A 22,628-nucleotide genomic window follows, 5' to 3' on the forward strand; every position below is an offset into this window, starting at 1 on the left:
GTATACATTTCAGTATTTTAATTATTCAGAGAGCTGTAATATCATGAATGTAATGGATTTTGTGTCCTGTCGGAGGGAGAGAAAGCCCCTTTAAGAAGCACATATTGATTCACACACATTGAGCACATAGAAGATCAAACACAAAACAAAGCATTTAACATGCTTACTTTAGTTACGATGGGATTTGAGAAACTAATAAACGATTTTAAGATGAAGTTTATGATCTTCTTTAATGACAAAATAAACTGCATGATTAAAGTGGAAATTTCAAGATTAAAGTTGACATTTCGTGCTTTTTTCCCTACTGTGTGCCTTTTTTTTTTTTTCCATCTGTACCCTAATAAGCTCTTATATGACACTCAGACGGTGGACTACGACTCACCTTTTCACGGCGACTTTGATATCTGACAACTTCTTTTTTTATTGCTGGCACTGTGCGACTTTGTGTACTTGAGCTTTCGAGTTTCTCCGACACGCTATGTCACTCGATCAGCTTCCTTTTGTTGATTACACCACTGTTTAAACCAACAAATAGTATGTTTTTCTTTGCCTCCACTTGGTATTCGCTTAACTTCTTCTATTTCCCCCGTACTTTTGCCATTGCCTTTTCACAGAACGCTGAGCTTAAGGGCAATTTATATTGATTTGCATATTCAAAGAGGCGTAATCCTGGGAGAAGTTTGGGTGGGGCAGCAAGCACATGCGTTACTTTTCATGCTGACCGGGATTTATGTAGCGTAAGAAAATGGAACTTGCTGTTCACACAGATTTATGCACCTGGATTTTTTTTGTGCATACGCACATTTTCACTTTTGCCCGTATGCCATGTTAGAGTGTGAATTCTACGCACGCAGTTATGCATGAGGCCCCTGGTGTTCAGGATCTGCACAATGAAAACATTATTTTTCTTGTCATTTTTTTACGACTACTCCTGTGTTTCCCCAATTCCACGAACCAGCCAGATGTTGTTTCTCTATAGGACATACAGAACACTCTCACGTTTCCTTTCCATTTTTTCATTCAGTTAATCACTAAATTGATGACCTCATCTAGAGTGTCCCTGGTGTCGTGAGCTCGCCCCTGCTCACTTGAGCTGCCAGCCTTTAGAAGGTAACAATGTGCTCCCCGAACAATTTATTTCCTTGCCTAAATTTTAACAGTTTATTCACAGCTACTTCATACCCAACCAGGACATCAAAGATCTTTCTCAGTTTTGCACAAGTGGATCTGCAGACTGACAGCATGGATGACCTCCGCTCTCTGTCATGGTAGCTGCCCATTCTAAAGGCTCATCCTCAGGTACATGATTATATATCCAATTACCAATTCTTATTTTGTCCTCTGGTTACATTTTAGACTGCAGCTCTAAAACAGTATGGCACTGATTAACCTCGCTATGTTTACCCCAGAAAAACAAACCAAAAAAGATTTTTTTTTTCAACAAGAAAAAAATGTTATTACATGTAAAAATACACGTACAGTACATACTAAAATGTTAGCTTAAATAGAGTAGGACAGGTCCACTGCTGTGCTGATGCAGATTTAGTATCCATCCTTTGTGTGATCCGTTTTAAAACCGTTGCCAACACACGGCCCAGCATCACAATCGGGACAGTAGAAGTGCGTTTCTTTGTGCATTTTTTCCTGAGAATATTTTTCTCTTCCTTGCACATGAGAAGGTCGAATGTCCATGTCTGACATGCCTGCCCCCCTTGTGTTTTTGTAGGCTCAGTCGCTTTAGTGTCTTCATTTCCCCTGAAATTTCCCACTGACAGTTGCTGCACTGTGAACTTTTTTGTCCTTCCACTTGATCGCAATCATTTTTGCCTTTTTGTCACGTAGCTACTGTTGCACTACAGCGACGCTTCACACGACCAAATTCACCGAGCTTATCCCAGCGGTTCAGTCGTGCAGTGCTGTATTAGCTTCACTTACCGCCAATGCCAGTTCACATCGTCCTCACTGGTGCTTGAGTCAAGAAGTGATTGTCATTGTGAATATTAATGAGTTAGCATAAAGCAGAAGAAAGCATAGTAATGTTCCTATTTTTTACAGTGTGATGTCATTTCATCCAGTAGATGGCAGATCCCTGCCTCTAAAGCAGGTCATTAAATGCCACCTCGAGTCTGACTCGGGTTTAACTCCAATTACAACTTTGAAAAATAGATTTGACCAACAGAAGAAACGTCAATAAATACAAGCAAAGACTATAACCAAGAATCTGTCGTCAAAACCTAATTGTATATTAAAGTCAAAGTTAAGAAGGGGTCCATAAATACTAATAAAGAGCAGAACAACAACCACACAGATTTCCTTTGAACTATCCACAAACTTGGATGAGGAAATGTCACAGGCAACCTTCTAACCCATCACGTCAAAGACTTCAGGGGACGCAGGAGTGTCTTCTAACAACGAGACGACTAAAATGGCAACATGCATGAAAATCAAGGTGGTATCCAAATAAAAAGCCAAAAATGCAATAGTCTGGAAACTACAGCTTAGAATGAAAGTGATGTTAGAAGCAAACCAAAAACAAAACGATAATTGCATATAAAGATCAGCAGAGTCGGTTCAGAAACAATCATAAAAATGAATAAAAAACACCCGTCCTAATATCCGCCAGATGTTTGTGTGGCTGTGCTGGTGGAGTTGAGTGACGTTCTTTGAGCTGGTCCCGTGCGTAGATTTATTCAAATAACCCGTTCATCCTGGGTCGATTTTTCTTGTCTTCTTTCCCACCAGAGTCCAATAACAAGGCTATCCTTCCACTGAGAAAATGAATCCTGCGACAGACCGGTCATTCAGTTCAGTACCCGCACAAGGATGAACTGCACCCATGATGCCATTGGGAAATGGGATAACCAGGGGATGAGGATGAAGTCCCAACATCTGGTCTACTTCCAGGCCACTGTGGCAGTGAAACGGGTCCAATCCTTCGGTGGTACCTGACGGCGTTTAGTTCGTTGTTAGCCCACAAATGCTGTATCTACTGTTCGGTTAAAGCTGAAAGTGATTGCGTCTGTCACTGCAGGCCGTGATACTTCACGTTGCTTTTCAGTTCACATAATCTTAGCGAGTTGGAGGCAGTCGCGCCACGCACCTGTGACTTGAACCAAAGGGCCAAGGTAGCGACCAATCCGGCTAGACCTGTAAAGCCTTCACGTGGGCCCTGGCTCAGTCAGGCTGCATGTTGTTCATTGTCGAAGGGGGGGACGTCATTATTTAGAAATATAAAACTGTGCTGGAAAGTCATTGTGTAATTTGACATACCCTGCAATTTCAAGTGATGTAATCTGATATCCTCAGGTGGCCGAGATCAGCGAGACCAGTCGTCAGCTTTGACATCCCCTTTGACTACAAGTTGCGTAATCAGATTTGCTAATAACCTGAAAAAAAAAAATGGCAACATTTATTGTAAAATGTAGGAACACATGAATGATTGGGGCTTATTAAGAAAAGTAACACACAAACCTGCTTAATCAAGATCAGGGCTGCTGTACTGTCAGTGTCCTCGCAGGAGACCACCAGCCTGCGCAATGCCCACATAACAATTGGACAAATGAAAAGAAAACAAACATTAAGTTGCATATTCCAACTTCTCCAAAAGACACCAAAATATTGTTAGATGTAAGACAAATTTCAAATATCGCCAAAGACCCTTAACTAGAGACATTGTCACTTGTGCTGCCAGACGCAAGGCACTGGCGACAAAAGAAAACCCTGAAAGTCTCACAAAGACACCAAGGAACACTGCGGCACACCGGTGAAGAGGCAAAAAATGAGCAGTCGAGGGGCCGATGTCCTACTTGGGGGGTCCTGTACTTCACCACTGCTTTTATTATCTTGAGATTGCAATGTACACCCTGGAGTATCGACAGCTGCCAGTTCTGGGGCTGCACGGTGGCAGAAGATCAAATCACAGATCGCTTGTTCTTACAGGGTTCAAATGTGGTCGGCCCACTGATTTGCATGTCTTAACCAAAATGTGTTGGGAGCCCAGTGGGCTTGAGTGTGAGCAAGCTGGCAGATGTTAAGGAGGCGCACTGTGGCCAAGGTGGGCATTTAGATCAACTCTGCTTGGATTTGAGCCTGAAAATATGCAAACGTCGTACACAATTTACCCTTTGAAAGTCACGATCATCTTGTAAATGTGCGTACACAAGCGCTACCCTGAATGAACCATATGTGGACCCTGCTAATTAACCTCGTTCCATATGCAATGAACAGAACTGACCTGTAAAGTGCGACGAGGGATGGCGTTGGTTTCGAATCTTGAGAAGTGACAGCATGAAGCTGGGATGAACTGAGGAAAGCCCAAGTAAGTTCTTCTTTGCAAATGCGCGGCATTAAAAAAGATAAACCCAATATGAGTGTATAGTCCTGTTCATCACTTCTGAGGTTTATTATGTTTGTCACATCAAATGCACATTAATTACAGCACGCCGATATGAATTATTATAGTGAGGGTCGTCGTGTAGCTGGCTTGCCTGCGTTTCTCAACTTGACGGAGGGCGTTGTCACTTCGCACTTTCGTGGGGGTCCGCGTACCCTTTTATGAACTCCAACCATTGCATGGAGAGTCGCGTGCACACATTTCGGGCTTCTCTTTGCGCACACACAAGTTTTAGAAATCTGACCCCAAGAGGTGAAGCCAAAAGACGTGTTAAGACGTAATAACAAAAGGGTCAAAACGAAGAGTGACCAACAACAAAAGCAAACCCAAATAATCGATCCCAGCACTAAGCGATTCCTCAAATAATGCCAATAACACCTACGGCTAAAGATCACGAGGACGGAGTGTTCGGCGAAGAAATAACGCAATGCACACCCACCACCATTTATATGGCGTCCTGTGATGTCAGCAGTTGTATTTCTTGATTATTTTCTGGGTTTGCGTTTTTTTTTTTGTTGTGCTAATGTGTCACATGACCACAGTCAGGTTGTCATGTGATCTTTTCGTTTCAGTGGCACTTCAGGGCACCGAATGTCCCCAATGGTTAAGATTCTCGTGATCGTGGGTTAAGCCAATTACCTCCAGGTTAAATATGGCCGCGCTGCCAGTGGTCAGCATCCCGCGGTAGACAAGTGCTAAGGCCATTCTTTTGTGAATTAGTTAGCGGCCAAGGCGTCTGAAAACTGAGGCAGCGAGGTGGTGTTTCAGCACTTTGTTTAGCTCTTTTTGCTGACTAGCATCTCATTCTCTTTACTCTGTACTTCAGTCTCATAACAATCCTTCTCAGTCAGCAGCACAATGAGCGCGGTCATGTGATTGAGCTCCAAATGGCGTCAAGTAAACAAAATACCAGCTTTTAAACTACCAAAGCAGTTGTGATGCCGATACATAAAAACGTTAAACCAACCAAAACGTGTGTGCATGACAGAAGGTCATCGTTGCAGATGGGTTCATCAACGTGAGGTTGACTTGGCAGGGAATGAGCGAATGCCACCATGTCAATTGATTGGGCACAAAAGAGCTCAAGGAGCAACATGAAATGAGAAGACAAAATGCAAAATCCCAAGAGCACATCGTGAACAAGCAGAGGAATAAACAAGAAGCGTGAAAGACTCAAAACGCCCGTTTCACACTCACAAGGTATCCTACCCATTAAACCGTATTCAGGAACATCAGCTTGGAAATTTCCCAAAATGAGACCCAATATAACTTCTGACAAGGTCCCAGATGACAATTGTGGGGACAGAGCAGAAAGAGGACACACCCAAAGTGTCACTGTGTTCTTCCACACCATCACCCTGCCAGTGGTGAACTACAGAACTTCAGAGTACAAAGAAGTTGTCATCTTCATGAGAGATTGGAGGAGACGCTGCGCCCTATCAGTAGGGTGGCTTCAAGTGCTGATTATACACACGTGTACCGATGTTTGTACAAGTGAGGCGGTCATAAGAGGCACGAGTGCCAGGTTTGATCCTGTCAAACAATTTGAAGACGACCAAGAAGTGAGAAGATTCAGTTAAGAATGGTGTTAGCCTGTGTCCCCACCCAGAAGGAAGCGGGTTAATCAGGTTGTCATCCGATGCCGTTGTCCACCTCCACATCCCAGCTGTGGCCTTACTGACGGCCTCTGTGTTTAGCTGTCTACTGCTTAGAGTTCAACATCTCCAACTCCCCCCACATGTTCAAAAGAGCAGCCCTCGAGGAGTTTAGAACTGAACGACTGCCAGTCACAAGTTCTTAACGATATCGAACATCCACCACTGCATACTGTAAATTGTGTACTCATACCATTTATTTAGTTTGGATCAAAACGACGATGAGGGCAGACACGCACATTCATTCAGCCCATGCAGTTCTTTGAGAAGACCAGTTTGGGATGCACCAACACAGACTGCCACCAGTGAACTGTTTTCAAATCTCTTTTCCCATAAGGGTTGATGCTTCTTATCTCTTGAAATGGAAGAGCGTAAAGGACAAAGTGACAAACGTTTGACGGCTACAGTGAAGCTTACAAAACAATCTTTGGACTCTGCATTGCTGGAATTCATACTTGATGTACCAAAGTATTACTCTCGAAGAAGAAATCAGACTCACCGCAAAAATGAAATCAGGGGCTTTCTCATCTGCACTCCCCCCCACTTTGGGGGTGACATTGTTTGTGTGTGCACTGTGACTGGTGTGCCTGCCGATGACGTTATTAATCCCCATTACTGGCTGATGAGAGCGGGCGTGTGATTAGTCCATCATTATAAAGCCATGTACAATATCAAATATGTCCTCCAGCAGCAGGCTGAAGATGTATGTCATGTTTGATGTAATTATTCTACAAGAAGAGCCGTTCTTAGAGGTGATATCTGAAAGAGGACAATGCACTCCTGCAGACGTTCGCAACCCGATTTTGGATGCAAGTCAAAAGTTGCACTGAGAAACGTTCGCTAACAGGAAACTGCCCTAAATGTCCAATGCTTTATTATTTATTTTCCAAGAATCTGCTTCAAGCTTATTACTAAACTATCAATGAAGCAAAATTAATTAAATGAAATTAGTGTATCATTTCCACTGAATGGACCAGCGGTCTGCCGATTACGCTGACCTTATGCTAACACTTTGTTCAGTTTTTCATGACGATAAACGAGCCCCATGGAAAAGTGTAAAGATGGCCCAAAATCAATATCTGACTGAGGATTGTGGGACATTTGGTGTCACTGCTGAGGGACCACTCTGAGTGTCGCTCCTCCCCCCAACAGCTGCAGGCCCTGAGATGTGCTGAGGATTCTGGGAGTTACAAGCAGGGCCAGCTGATCATCTAGCTGCCTATCTATGACAAGACTTACTGAGCAGCTGTGCGCATGCAAATGAAAGCAGCAAACGAGTGACAACGGTGACACAATGCGTACTGCGCCCCTCCACATTACATACTCATCCTTATTCACTCCGGCTTGCTTCATCTGCAAGTAAATAATGACAATGGCATTACTCAGTTGAAGATGAAGGAGGCAGGGGTTTCTATGCTTCTTGGTATCTGTGGGACTGCCATAGTTGAGCTGAGACTGTGTTTGGAGTTGGGCTGTTCTGAGCCACGGTGGGCCCTACTTCAGCTGGCAACTTGCCCTCCACTCCATCACAGCTTGTTTCTTTCTCCTACAACACAGAGCCAGCTGCTGTGCTTCTGCCCACTCCTACAGAGGTCTGATCCAGAAGTGTAGGCCTCAGCACTCCAAAGCTGCCTGGCCTCTCACTCAAGCTGCAGGCTTATGATCATAGGGGAGCAAAGGCTTTAAGGTCGAAAATATCCACAATGGAAGACAGAAACAACCACACAACGCTGTGGCCCACAAACACAAAACAAAGCTCCTTTGATATTTTAAGGTTTATTAAGAATTCAAAGAAAGCAATCCAGTAAAAGAAAAACCTGAAAGTGAACAAATCCAATTCAAAAGTCTAAAAACTTTAAATGAAAACCACAAGTCGATAAGCCCAGGAGCCCTGCAACAAGTGCAAAACTGAAGGCCAAAGAGCAGGAGACAAAAGCAATGCAGAGTCAGTCAGCACTGGGACTGGTGGCCCCGACCCCCCAGGCTCTAAATGAAGCATACACAGAACATCATTTAAAGAACAAATAAACATACTACAATTATGACAAAGCAGTATTAAAAAAAATAAAACTATATTCTAAACATAGTCCATGAGCTAACAAGTCAAAAACAAGAAATAATCAGAAAAACAGCCAAGACGGGGCGACAGTTAAACCTCAGGGGGCATCCACACTGACCTCAAACGAATATTCAAGAGCGCACCCCACCTAATGACCGTATAAATGTGGCCACGGTAAACGAGAGTTTTAAAGCGACTGGGTCATCAAGTACCTCGATTAACGGGCGTAGTGTCTGCGGTGAAAAGCTACACCACTGCTAGTTGGTGGGCTACTATAAAACGCAAAGTCTTTAATATAAAATTGATAACCCGATGAGTTTTACGTACTTGGTTTTGGTTTTTTTTTTTGTCTCTTCTCATTGATGACATCCTTGCATACTCAACTATCGTGACTCACCATCGTGTTCTTGCATTTGTCTGAGATGCGTGTTGTTCTCCGATTATTAGTTTTATTGGATTATTACTTCCAGCAATGTCATTTGAAGCCCGTCACATGGAGCTACTATTATAAAAGATGGCAGCGAGTGTCGGCTTCTTTACAAGTGATTAGTTAAAGCTCCTTGTGCACGGTAACGCGTTTGCTTTTTAATCCTGCCATTTTTGACCTTCTGATTTTTTCTTGTGTTCTCGTTTTGCTGATTTGCCTTTCCAGTAACAAACCCCTGCCTGCTACCTGGCTATTCTTCTGGCTCATGCCACTCTCTACTTCTTTTTCGCTGTACTTTTTAGGGCATCATCTTGGACGCCATACATCACAGAGCACATGGGAACAAGCCACCTTCACGTGCCGCTCTTGCTCTTCCAGTCTCCAGGTCCAGTCCGGTGCACTTGTCCTCGACTAGGCCTGATCCACCTCAGAGAGGCTCTTCACCCACTTGGGAGGCCCACTTTCACTTTACAAATCCAAAATGTTCTGACGGTCAACACCATCATTTTTTCTTAAGGTTCTTGTATTTTTTAATGGAATTTTGATGATGTTGGTTTTAGTTTTCATTTTGTTTAATGCTCACTCTGATAATCTGAAATTCGAGTTTATAAAATTGTTTTGATTATAGAGACCCCTATCATGGGTTGTGGGCATTAAGATTCAACTGCCGTTGCTAAGATCATGCATGTCTCAAGTCACAGTGCATGTGTGTGCTCTGCCATTATGGTGCTCATACAAAGTAGAGCTAGTTTGGGTTCTGAACCAAGAACGTAATGGCAAACATGGATGCAAAAAGTAGAATGGATGAGAAGATAAAACTGAAGGAGGAGGAAAGGAAAGCACCAAGTCACAAACAGTCCAAGAATGTAGAATGGCTGAAACTTTTAGTCAGAACACAAACGTGACATCGCAGCGCTAATATGCACAAGATCACGGGATCGTGGCTCGAATTTAGTAAAACACAGAACACCTTGAAAAGCGCTAGCAAGTCCCTCACAACGACGGACACTCGCCGAGTCACACACATGGCTTGCAGTAGCAGTTCTGCGTCGTGCATTGTGTCTGGAGGCATGGCTACCGTGTGAACCACTGAAGGAAATTTAACAGGCCATCATCTCACTCTTTTGATTTCTGTGTGAACTCCTGCAATGCCACATTAGTGGACACGGAACAAAACTTGGAAACAAATGTCAATGCACCTGCACAACGTTCTTTGTTTCCGGCACGGCCTGTGTGGTGCGACGACACTGTGTACTGCTTTAGCGGGGATGGACATGGCTGTCTACTGAGGGTCAGCAGTGGGAGGCACAGTCTCATCCAGCAGTTCGATCAGAGTCTCAATGATCTGTGTCAGGGCTGGCACAAGCATCTCCATCTTGGACAGGCTGCCAGAGCCAGGAACGTGAATGAAGACGGCTTTCTGACTGCCGTAGTACAGGGAGGAATAATACAGGAAGTCACACAAGAATCTGCAAAGAAAGGGAAACAAAGAAGTCAGTGGGAGAAAAAAAATAAAAAGCTGTAGCCAGCGTCAAGCACGTGTCTAACGGGGAGTGATCTGGGGTACCAAAGGGGTGAGGAGGGGAACTTGCTGTGGTCTTCAATGTATTTTCCATTTCCGTCACTATGGTGGAGGTGAAGAGCCCGGAAAGATGCCAGTGATGTCATTTTCACCCCACGCCAAACTCGCCTCTTCTGGTCTCAACAGTTAAGAAGACTGCAACAGAAAGTCCCAGTCAGTCTTGGACCACCACCTGGAGGATACGCTAGCGTCCGACCTCGTGCTTTATTTAAATGCTTTTATTGTTCTTCTTGCCAAGGGGCAAATACTGTACAGGGGATTCCAGCGTAGACCCCAGCACTCATCAGGACAGAGTCCTCTGCTCTAGGCCGATCTGGACGAGGTCTGACTGGATTGTTTAAACTGGGGAATGGGGGGGCCGGGACAAGCCAGGTTTAGAGCTTCCACATGATGGAGCAGGAATTTGGATAAGTACAAATGGGCGAGAGGACTTGGAAGGTTGAGTGCTCTGTTAAAAAAGCACAGAAAAGTAAGTAATGCAGTAAAGAATTCTTGTTAATGAGCTGGACTTGTATGTAGCTACACATACCTACGATAAACCAGGAGAAAGTGGGCTAAATAATAGAGATGGAGATGAGTTACACCTGGGTGGGTACACATTATGTAGGAATTACAGGAAAAACAAAAATAGTCGGGGAGCAGCCATTTCTACAAAACAGAATCTGAACGCAAGTCCACTTCTGGCAGCTAGTGAGCCACAGCTTAGTGAGGACGTTTGTGGTCAGAGCCTCCTAAAGGAGTGCGTTGTAGAGCTACACGCCACGCTGGATATTCAAAAACTAAAATTGTTCACTCTCATTTTAAGGCAGGGCAACTTTAGATAAATTGGGAAACTTTTAGGTGTTGAGACAGCAAAGGAGAGGTGGGTCAGATTTGGAAGTGCTTTACGTGTAACGGCGGACAGGTTTATCTCAAACTTTAGAGGCTAGAAGTAAATTAAAGAGAACTCGGGAGTGGATAAATGAAGGAATATATAAAGCCACAAGAAACTGTCTAAGGCTCATACAATAGTGGATGACGAGTAACTTTATTGCTTAACTGTAGAACAGGAGTCCTCAATCCCAGACCTGCAGGGCCGCAGTGGCTGCAGATTTTTGCTCCAACCCAATTGCTTAATAAGAAGCCCTTATTGCTCAAGTAACACCTCTGCTTCACTTTAGTTGTTTGAACCCTTATTACTTATTTTAGTCTTAAACGGCTCTATTCTGTTTTTAATTGCTCCTAATTAGCAATAACATGCAAACAGCAAAAGAGAGCAGCATTTCTCCATTTAGCTTGTTTACATTTACAACTGTGTGTATTTATCATGCAATATTGGGCTTAATTAAATACTTGGAAGGAAAGTGAAGGACTGAGAATTATTCATCCATTTTAGGCTTCAAATCATTCAGATGATATCCTTAAAAAGGAGAAGAAAATCTCAGAATTACCTGATATAGCAAAGTTACAGCACTAACAAGCCATGAAATTAAATTACAGTGATCCCTCGCTATATCGCGCTTTGACTTTCGCGGCTTCACTCCATTGCGGATTTTAAATGTAAGCATATCTAAATATATATCACGGACTTTTCGCTGGTTCGTGGATTTCTGCGGACAATGGGTCTTTTAATTTAGGTTACATGCTTCCTCAGTTTGTTTGCCCAGTTGATTTCATACAAGGGACGCTATTGGCGGATGGCTGAGAAGCTACCCAATCAGAGCACGTATTACATATTAACTAAAACTCCTCAATGATATAAGATATGCTTCCCGCGCGGTGCTTCGCACACTTAAAAGCTCTAACAGCCCGTATTGATTTTTCATTGTTTGCTTTTCTCTGTCTCTCTCACTGTCTCTGACATTCTCTGCTCCTCACAGAGGCTGTTTGCTTAGAAGATACGGACACTCCTCTAAAAAATGCTGAAAGACTACCTTCACATTGATCCCTTCATTCTGGCCGCTTTATCGTTGTTTCGCATACTTAAAAGCCCAACAGCCCTATTGATTTTTGCTTATTTACTTCTCTCTCTCTCTCTCTCCGACATTCTCTGCTCCTGACGGCGCTCCTTTGAAGAGGAAGATCTGTTTGCAATCTTTTAATTGTGAGAAAGAACTGTCATCTGCGTGGAGTCTGCATGTTCTCCCCGTGTCTGCGTGGGTTTCCTCCGGGCGCTCCGGTTTCCTCCCACAATCCAAAGACATGCAGGTTAGGTGGATTGGCGATTCTAAATTGGCCCTAGTGTGTGCTTGGTGTGTGGGTGTGTTTGTGTGTGTCCTGCGGTGGGTTGGCACCCTGCCCAGGATTGGTTCCTGCCTTGTGCCCTGTGTTGGCTGGGATTGGCTCCAGCAGACCCCCGTGACCCTATTCGGATTCAGCGGGTTAGAAAATGGATGGATGGATGGATGGAACTGTCATCTCTGTCTTGTCATGGAGCACGGTTTAAACTTTTGACTAAAGGGTGTTTTTTCATGTCTAGAGGGCTCTAATAATGTTAAATGTATTTAGAAGGTTGTAAACAGGGTTTCTATGCTCTAACTGTGAAAATATTAGATTTATAAATAAAGAATACTACTTCGTAGAAATTCATTTATCTGTCTGGAGCGGATTAACCGCGATAAACGAGGGTTTACTGTATTGGCAAGAATTGCTTTCTAATTAAGCAACCAGGTTAGCACAAAAAGCTGTAGCCACTGCGGCCCTCCAGGACTGTGATTGAGGACCCCTGCCGTAGAACATAGGAGAGCAGCAGTGAAGAGGACATCAGGAAAGCTAAAAGGCATTTAGAGAGAAACATTGCAGAAAATGCAAAAGATGGCCCAAAGAAATTCTTTCAGTATTTTAGTACTAACAGGGAGGAGGTGAGGAGTCCTAACGGAGAGCAGCTTAACAGCAAGTGCTTGAAGATGTCTAGTGACACAACTAAAGATTCTCTGTGACTCCATGACTTCTTGTCAGCACAGTTTCTAACTCCTTAAATATCTCCAGCTTACTGCACTTTGACAGCCAATTGACATGCCGTCTGACAGCACCAGGTACGAATGTTCACCCAATATGGCGAGTTTAGCTACAACTTCAGACAAAATCAGACTGTGATGCCACCGATAGCACCCTGTTCCCACTACCCTGGAGCAACTGCTGATGATTTGTTCTGATGCCCTCAACTTTGACAGCACGGGCATGCTGGCGTCTTCACTCTGCTCCACCTGGGGGTTGGGGTCCTGTTTTCCAGAGTTCATACCATGTGACCTTGTGCCCCAGTGCTCCCTTCCATCTTATCCATGCTCTTTGCTATTTCAGGTTGACTGCCCTGCCTGCACTAATCCTTGCCCTGGGCCCATCCTTACCATACCACCATGCCACTGCCAAGGCCATCTGTCCCAATGGTAGCAACCCCTACTAACACCCTATGCCATTGGCAAGATTCATCCACCGCCACAGCTTTCTGCTATCTCCACTTCCTCCTCGTCCTTACCTCAATGCTACTGTATGAAGCTTTGGGGTCACTGGTGTCCCTGTTCTGCACACATCACCATAATCTCCTACTGTAAGCTGTTGAACGGGAGCCGATGTTTGGTTGTGCGATTGCACAAGGCAGATGGTAAGGGTTACGGGAAAGATACTTGCAAAGATACAGGCTTACCCTGCACTCAAAGCCCTCCACAGTGGGACCTTGTATATCAATGGAGACCAGAAGATGTGTCATATCTTAGGAGGACGTGAGGAGGGCTTGTGCCTCCTCCAGACCACGAGGGGGCGTCCGTCCTGGTTCTGTTGGGGGCCACGGGTCGAGGGCATGGAAGCCCTACCCTGTAGGGGCCCGTGGTCACCGCCAGGCGGCGCCCCGATGCCGGTTTATCCCGTGTGGTCCTCCCGGCCAGGACGCCTTGGAGGACCAGAGGAGGGCGTGTGCCTCCTCCAGACCGAGTGGGGGCGTCCATCGTGGTTATGCAGGGGGCATCGGGTAGGGGGCTTTGAAGCCCAGCCCTGTAGGGACCCGTGGCCACCGCCAGGCGGCGCCCCAGTGCCTAATTGTCCCTGGAGCCCAGCACTTCCGCCACACCAGGAAGTGCTGGGGGGAAGACTTTATGTGGCGCCCGGAGAGCTGCCAGGAGGACAGCCGACACTTCCGCCACGCTGGGGCGTGGCTAAGGAGGGGATACCGGGAACACCTGGGGCTCAACCGGGAGCATTATAAAAGGGGCCGCCTCCCTCCAGTCGGTAGTGGATGTCGGGAGGAAGCAGACAGAGCTGGAGAGAGAGGACGGGAGGCGGCCAGGAAGGCACAGAGACTGTGGGCCTGGACATTGGGGAAATCGGTGCAAGAAGGCACTGGGGTTTGTGAGTGTGCACTGGACATTTATAGTTGTAAACAGTGTGAATAAACAGTGTGTGGGTTGAAAATATGTTGTCCGTCTGTGTGTGTCCGGGCCAGCGTTCACACATATAATGCTTTAATCTTGTCCAGCAGACCTGCTTTACCCACAATTCAAGGGTTTGGTTGGTTGCCTGGACCGCCGCTGTCTTTAAGGCCACAGTTAAATACTTTCCAAAGCTCTTCACGGGCTTCTCTGTGACTGATGGAACTGGGGACCCCCGAAGTAGAAACAAATGGACTCTGCTCAGCACCAAGGATCTCTGCATGTCTGACCACCGTGCAACATGTCAACACTCTCTAACATCTAACACCAGCATAAATAAAAACCATCTGATGCTTCAAACTTTGCTAGAAAGCACAAGTCAGCTCACCTGCTCCATTGTGGTTAAAAGCTAGAGAAAAGCTCCAGAAGAGTTGACACTATTCTGCGGATCTGACATGAAGCAATACTGAAGGACATTAAAAGATCCAACTCCGCGATAAGGAACATTTCATTGGGGCTAGAGTGTGAGCTGCTCTCCTCCAGCATCACCCCAACCCCATCACTCCATCACTCACCTCCCAGCATCCCTCGAGTAAAGGACATCCAGGCCCAAGAGTTGCAGGCGTCTCCTCGCTGCTTTCATGTCAATGATGGAGTCAATCTGCTGCGGCCCCCCTTCAACACAGCATCCTTTACTGGGGCACAGCCCCTCAATGTCTCTGTTGGTGTACTTTGTGTTCTTTCCTGTTTGTTCCAGAATGATGGTGTCAGATCTGGGGGCAACTCCGAAATGAACAGCCAGCTTCAAATAAATTTTTTTTAAAATGGTGTAAGCAACCCCTGCAACATTGGGACGTTCCACCCTGCAGCCCCCAAAACCAGAGAGTGCACGGCGGTATCACTGTACTATGGCAAAAATCTACTGTACACGGTGGGTGATGCCTGCCATTTGAAACTAGAATTACACAATGGTGGACATCAGCGTGACCTCACCTTGGGATTCAAAGATCTCCACATGCCAAGGATGACCTCTTGTGCTTTGCGGTAGCTCACAGGCACCTCCATGATGTGGATCTGCACGTCAGCTAGCAGGCCTGAGGCTTTAACTCCCTGCAGGCAAAAAGATAAAAACACGTTAAACATTGCCAAACCTGCTTAACCCAGTTTGTGGTCGGAGGGGGCATCACTTTACTTGGGGTGGGAGTAAAAAAAAAAAACTCAAAATGACCCCACATGACAGCATCAAAACCTGAGTGGCAAGTATGGCCAGAGATTGCCATGCAGGTATTGACACACTATGTGCCCCTCAGGTCCAAATCAAAGACACGGTGCCCATTGCCAAACACTTTCTGCTGCTCCCTCTTGTCGGTCAGGGTGCTGTCTTTTTTTTTTGTTTTTGAGATCATTTTTAATGAATGGCATGTAAAGCGACAGTGAGAATGTACAACATGTGTTCTATGTTTCATGCAAAATGCGGTTCGACACGATGCCCCTTTGCAAAGCTGGCACTTCAATGATGAGAGTCTGTTGTGCCATTCCAGTCCAGTCTGAATAAAGAAGCCAAAAATAAATGAACAACGTTCACTCCTAACCCCTGGATGAAGGGCCTGCTGCAAGGACATCCAGCAACAGCAAGTGACAGCAGTGAAAAGGGGGCACTGCAGATCATCCTGAAGCAACTCCATCCTCCCGGCAAAAAGAAACAGGAAATGTTATCATCATCATCGTCGTCATCATCTGCACACCAATCGATGGCAGCAGAATGGCATCATGGCAGAGGTCTGCTCAGCCTCTTCACGGTCAAGTTGTGGGGATCAAGAGGAGACTCATGGGCTGTGAAATGGTGTGGAGCGTCATTGTCTATGGGAATGACTCGTATTCTCACAAGGGTGGCCTACTTTTCTTGTATCGCCAGGGTGAACACCACCTCAAGACACTTTACAAGTGCAGAGGTAACATATGACTCCCATCAACCATGGACACTTGTGACAACTGGACTACAGGCATGTTGAGTGAGTCAGAGTGAGGGCTGAGCACCCAATCTTGGGTGAATGGCCAATGCCTCATCCTGTAGGCCAGATGAGGTGAGCAGTGCCACTGACGCAACTGCTGGAAGTGCCATTTTAGGCGAGGACGTGGGTGCCAGGCTACAGATAATCATCTTTTTTCTGATTTGCACCCAGACCCCCTGGTGGAACAGCTAGTGTGAATTTATATGTCTTAATGTGTTTATGCAGCCAGCAGGGGTGGAGGCATGAGTGTGGCATCTCGCCCAAGTTTGGATCCTATTCTTTTTTTTTCTTTTTTTACCTATTGCTGCCAGGAGAGGCTTTAGCAAAATGAGACTGGAAAACAGACAGGCAGGTTATAGGAGTCCGTTTGTGTAAAACTGGGGCAGAGAACACAATGAAATAAGACAATCCTACCTTGACTGCTTCCCAGCTGGGGTTTACAAGGTGCTGACGGAAAGGCCCAAAACCTGCAGGATATCAAAAAACACCAAGGGCGTCAGTCAGCACAAGCACAAGGACACACGAGGCCCACAAGGTGGGTGGGGTAGAAGAGATCAAAAAGCCACCTCTACAATGAGTGACATGAGACATTCACAAAAGGGTGGCAGGGTGGCACAGTTATTCGTGCTGCAGTCGTCTCCCTGCTGCAAAAGACCAGGCGCAGATCTGAAGCCAACTGCATACTAAGTAGACTTTGTATGGCTTCCCTGGGTGAAAGACTTTATTCAATGGAGCTGCAAAACTAAATAAATAAACAGACAAACAAGAAAGATGCATTGTGAAATGTGACAATAGATAAAAACTAAATGATATGTGAGCATAAATAATGTTTTTTCTTAATTATGTATTTCATTTCCTCTGCATTTGTTTCGGTGACACCTCACGTAACATGAAATAAGGGGACATGAAAACTGTCGGGGCGGGCACAAGTGATTGCTGTTATTTGATTGGTGAATTGTCAATGAAGTGCGTGCTCAAGGTTGAGTGCAAGTACCAGCTGCTCAGAATTACTGCGCCAGGTGGCTACTTTACCTCAAGAAGCCCTGAATTCTTCAGCGGGCAGACGTCTGCATCTGCAGTGTAAAAGTGACCCTCGATGTGCTGGCCACAGTTCACCAATCAAAACACAGCACTTAGCTTTGATGGGTGAAACTGACAGTTTCATTTCAGCGAGTATTTAACGTTGTGTGCGGTGTCACTGAAAGAAGCAGAGACTATTTTGTGACACCTTTTTGACTGATTGTGATGACAACTGCACTCCTGGCAGCAAGAGACGGATGGATCTCGTTTGAAAGAAATATGATGGTCAGTAAGAACAACACATGGAAGGCAACTCAATGTAGACTGGTCAGTGGGATTGTTTTCCAAGTAACAACAAAAGACTGCAAAACCTGCACGCTGAGAAAGGCAGGCAGGTGTAGGCCTGGTGCTTTGGAGCTGTGGTGCTGGAGACACCTGCTGTGCATTCCATGGACAACCAGAATAACAAACCAAGCAGTTCTGGGACGCATCAAACTGAAATTCATACGGGAGGTCAAGGTAACAAAGCAACAGCTCTCCTACTTTGGTCACCATCATACAGAGCAGCTCGCTTGAGAAGGACATCATGCTTGGAATGGTCAGTGGCAAAAGATGAAGAGGCCGCCCAAGGGCTTGCTGACCCGATACCATCAAGAAAGATACTGGACTGAACACAGCAGAACTGAAAGAAGCCGTGTGAGATCAGAAGACATGGAGAGCGCTGATCCACGGAGTGGCCAAGAGTCGTACTCGACTGAACAGAGAAATGGAAAAAACTGTCATTATTTATGCCCACGTATCACCCTGTTTTAACTGATATATTATCAGATTTCATAGTACATTTATTTGCATATTTATTTCATTTTGCCTGAAATATTCCTCCAAAACAGTTTACCCAGTTGAGCTACCATCTGCTATGGGGTGCAAGCAGGCTTCTGACTTCTAACAGCATTGGCGCCGGTCGCTCAATATGTAACTCCTTATCTGAGCTCCTGCAGCTCTGAATAATTTAATCAAAGTAGAAACTGCTTCTCATCTACAATGGCATTTTGGGACATGGAGTAGAATTAGACAAGTCCAATCAGAATCACCCCTCATTAGCTAAGAAATGCTTTAATGTGTGTACTGAATTGTTCAAATGTTAAAAGAATGGCCTCCACCCTGAAGTACATGAGTGAAAGCACCCAATCATTGTTGCACTTTCACAAACTGACGTGAATCAAGCCGTCTCGTAATCACTATGGCCTCTGCTTTGTGGGACTGTCACGACTACTCACTGAACTAGCCAAAGTGGTATAAGGCCTTCAACAACAGCCAGCTCCGAGGAGGTGGCCCAGCAGGAAGCTAAACCTCTACTTGAGTGTCTGGCTTTGGCCTACACTGGACTTAAATGGGCTTAACTGTCAAAGTTCAAAAATGGACTATAAAATGTCCCAAAATACACTCCAAATGCCCAGCCAAGGAATGGATCAATGTCAACCCCTGGCTAGTATGGAGCAAAACAGCAAAAAAATCTTTAGAAAAAAAGAATTTATTGACAAAAAAAGCAAAAATACCAAAATATTCCTAAAAATATTAAAAAGGAGAAAAAAAGGATTTGTCTAAAAGGCAATCCACGGCGAACAAATCCAATCCATATCTCTTAAGTCATAATCCAAGAGGTGAAGCCAATTCCACCTTAATAAAATGATGTGTCTGTCTGGTTGCTATGTCTCTGTCATTCCAGCAGATGGCGCATTACAAACATTTACACATATAACAGAGACATATATATTACATGGTGCACTGCATCTGGTAAATGAAGTCTACGCTGATTACTCATCCCGCCTTAGACAGTAACATAGCTAGAACATCATAAACCAGAGAACCAAAGAGAGTGCATACAAAACACCACAGAGGGACTGCAATTCCCATGAGCCTTTACAGGGCTGGGGGCGGTCCCTCAAAGTAGACTGAGAGGTGGCTCTGCCTCTTGAGTAACCACTCACAAAACACAGGGTACATGGCAGACCAAGCATCCACACCCAGAAGCTGAACAAGCAAAACTGATTATAAAAACATAAATAACAACACTTAGAGTTTTTCACAATTGTTAACACACTAAAATGACACGTAAAGCACAATTATTCAAACTGACACACAGAGAGCAAAACCTCTTCTCAAGTCTCTAAAACTCTAAACACATTTCCTGCTTTACACACATCTTGCAATTCAAAATGGCACTTTCTAAATGCACTGAACACGGTTCTCTGCATAAGACACAACATTCTGACATAAAGTCACATGTTTGCCATTACAACACACTGCCATTCAAAAGGACAGAACATGAGCTGATTGGCCAATATATGTGCCACCTGGCCAAACACCTCAATGGTTAATTGTTACCACTTCAATCAGGAAGTAAGCACTATAAAAAGTCCACAGGTGAGCACCATTTTTTCAAGAACAATGGAAGCCATTGCAGAGAGAGGAAGAGGAAGAGGGAGGAAGAGTGAGAGGTAGGGGGTAGAGCTGGTATAGGAGGTCATGGGTGAAGAAGACAGCAACTGTCAAATGAAATCAGAGCAACCTCAGTTGATTATGTCATCAACCATGGGCTGACAATGCAAGAGGCTGGACGTAGAGTGCAGCCCAACTTGAGCCGTTTTACTGTCACCTCTGTCATCCGGACATTTAGACTGGAGCACAGGTATGCAACCAAAATGTCTTTCACACTGTGCAGTACACCCCCTGTCATAGTGTATCAGTTGGGTGACACCGGTGTACTGTACAGGTACAGGTTTCCTGTCCAATTTACTCTACTGTGGGGGAATCTTTAGGCTGCTTTGTCCAAGCCCTATATTTATGTTTTTGTAAAGGACTGAGAGACGCAAGCATGGTGGAGGAAGGGGCGAAATGTTCACAGGGGTACAGGAAGCTGCCATTTTAAACTTGGTCTTGGAGAATAATGAAATCAGATTAAGAGAAATTCAAAGCAACGTCATCCAAGACAACACCACATTCAACGAGTCAGTCTGTCCACATTGGCTCGCATTCTCAAGCGAAACCAAATCAGCCTGAAACAATTGTATAAGGTGCCTTTTGAGAGAAACTCTCAAAGAAACAAAGAGCTCAGACGAGTATACAGTATGTGGATGTAAGTACAATATTGAGTGCAGCACATTACACGCAACATTGTTTCCCAGTGTACTGGATAACACCATATTGACTGAATTTAGTACCGGAAATGGATGCTCATGCAACCCCACATGAGTTCAGCTTCATAGATGAGGCTGGTTTCAACCTAGCAAAGACCAGAAGAAGGGGAAGAAACGTCATTGGCCACAGAGCCATTATAGATGTTCCTGGCCAACGTGGTGGGAACATCACAATGTGTGCTGCCATCTCCGATATGCACGGTGTCCTCCACCGTCATGCCAACCTTGGACCATACAACACAGGCCATATTCTAACATTTCTGGACAGACTCCATAATATTCTCATTCCACCAGAGCGTATGAATGATGCAGACCATGCAAGAACCCGATATGTTGTAGTATGGGACAACGTGAGCTTTCATCATGCAGCCCCAGTCCAAAATTGGTTTGCTGACCACCCACTGTTTCTCGTGCAATACCTCCCACCATTCTCACCATTTCTGAACCCCATAGAAGAGTTCTTTTCGGCATGGCAGTGGAAGGTATACGACCGGCAGCCCTATGTGCGCATGCCTCTTGTGCAGGCTATGGAAGAGGCATGTGATGAAACTGATGCGGGTGCGATTCAGGGATGGATCAGGCACTCAAGGCGCTTCTTCCCTCGATGTCTGGCAAGGGAAGATATTGCCTGTGATGTGGACGAGGCATTGTGGCCAGACCCAGCTGAGAGGCAAGATGCTGCCTAATTATTTTTCTTGCCTCTTTTTTTTTTCTATATATTTCTTCTGCACATTTTCTTTTTCAGTTTACTGTTTTTTCTGAGCATATTTTTGTTTGCTCCAATGTAAATATATCTGCTGTGCATATGTTGCACTGAATTGTTTGGTAAAAAATGAAAAAACTGCATGTGTGTGTATCTGCAAATATTTCTGTGCATGTGAACTCTAATTTTCTACAATTTGGACTATTTTAGTATTGTGGCAGAGCACACTAAAGATGAGAGAGCTTTTCATTTTGCCCAACAGAGTGTAGTTGGTTAGACAACAATCCGGTGATATGACTGACGTGTGCCATTTAGTGCAGTAGTTTGATTAGGATCCTTCTGTATGTAGTTTTGGTTGCAGTGTTTCATTTTGCAGGATATGTGAGGTGTTTTGCTCTTTGGGTGAGGTGTTTTGTGAATTGTGCTAAATGATTTGCAACAATGAGTCTTGTTGTCAAAATTGTGCTTTAGCAATTGTAAAAAACTGTAACATACAGGATAATAACCAAAGGACCAAAAATGAATGAAAAGGACATAAAAAGAGCATTTAAATGTAAGAGCTAGAAACATAACAGTATGAAGCCAGACGGGGTGCCAAAAGAGGACCTGACTGAGAACAGAAGCAGCTGTAGGCCGTCAGCTCGTCGGGTTTCACCACTGCCGTGAGAAGTCAGCCCGGGTTAGCGGCCAGCCGCCATTTTCCATCACCCTGATGAGCTCGTACCTGCGCACTGTTGGAAGTTTTCGCCGTTAAGACTTGCTGAAATCTTTTGTCAGTTTTCCATGACTTATGTCTTAAATAGTTCATTCCAATCCCACAAAGCAGACACGATTATTGGAAGTGATGCCTGCGCATATCAGTCCATGTGTATGCTCTCCACTGGCCAGTGAGCACTTCACAACACTCCTGCAACACTTTTCAATATGTGTACATATTTAGAAAAAAATAAAATGCTGACCTACCTGCCTCTTCCATATTACTGTGTTGAAAACAAAAATATGAATCCCTATGATCTGACAGCAGATGAAACTGATGAAATCTGCACAGCAACAACATCTGTGAGTTTAGCTAGTAAATCAAACCATTATAAAGCCCAACTAGTCAAGATCAGCCGTCAACTAGCATGGCAGCAGTTGCTGCTTAAATGTAATGAGCAACAGTAACCCCCAAAATGTGGCTGATGATTAAAACCTACCACCCTTTCAAATTGATCCCGACACTGTGCCCATTTTAAAAGGC

The 22,628-nt window shown here is 44.8% G+C and overlaps 1 protein-coding gene across 5 annotated transcripts in view; it reads right to left on the reverse strand.

Annotated features, from left to right (window-relative positions):
- Positions 1-874: 874 nt before the first annotated feature.
- The window catches only part of LOC120541540 (pyroglutamyl-peptidase 1-like), a 28,377-nt gene continuing 6,623 nt past the window's right edge, over positions 875-22,628 (reverse strand). For 3 of the 5 annotated variants that reach the window (XM_039773267.1, XM_039773265.1, XM_039773269.1), the window contains 4 exons: positions 16,883-16,935; positions 15,450-15,566; positions 15,032-15,258; positions 8,445-10,003 (listed from right to left, as the gene is read on the reverse strand). In XM_039773267.1, the coding sequence (XP_039629201.1) occupies positions 9,817-10,003; positions 15,032-15,258; positions 15,450-15,566; positions 16,883-16,935 (584 nt within the window). In that variant the 3' untranslated portion in view covers positions 8,445-9,816. Of the gene's footprint in view, positions 3,387-3,471; positions 3,530-8,444; positions 10,004-15,031; positions 15,259-15,449; positions 15,567-16,882; positions 16,936-22,628 lie in introns of those variants that run through there. The other 2 variants (XR_005636026.1, XM_039773268.1) reach the window with 2 other exon arrangements.

The sequence above is a fragment of the Polypterus senegalus genome, chromosome 12 (assembly GCF_016835505.1).
Source record: "Polypterus senegalus isolate Bchr_013 chromosome 12, ASM1683550v1, whole genome shotgun sequence".
NCBI lineage: Eukaryota > Metazoa > Chordata > Cladistia > Polypteriformes > Polypteridae > Polypterus > Polypterus senegalus.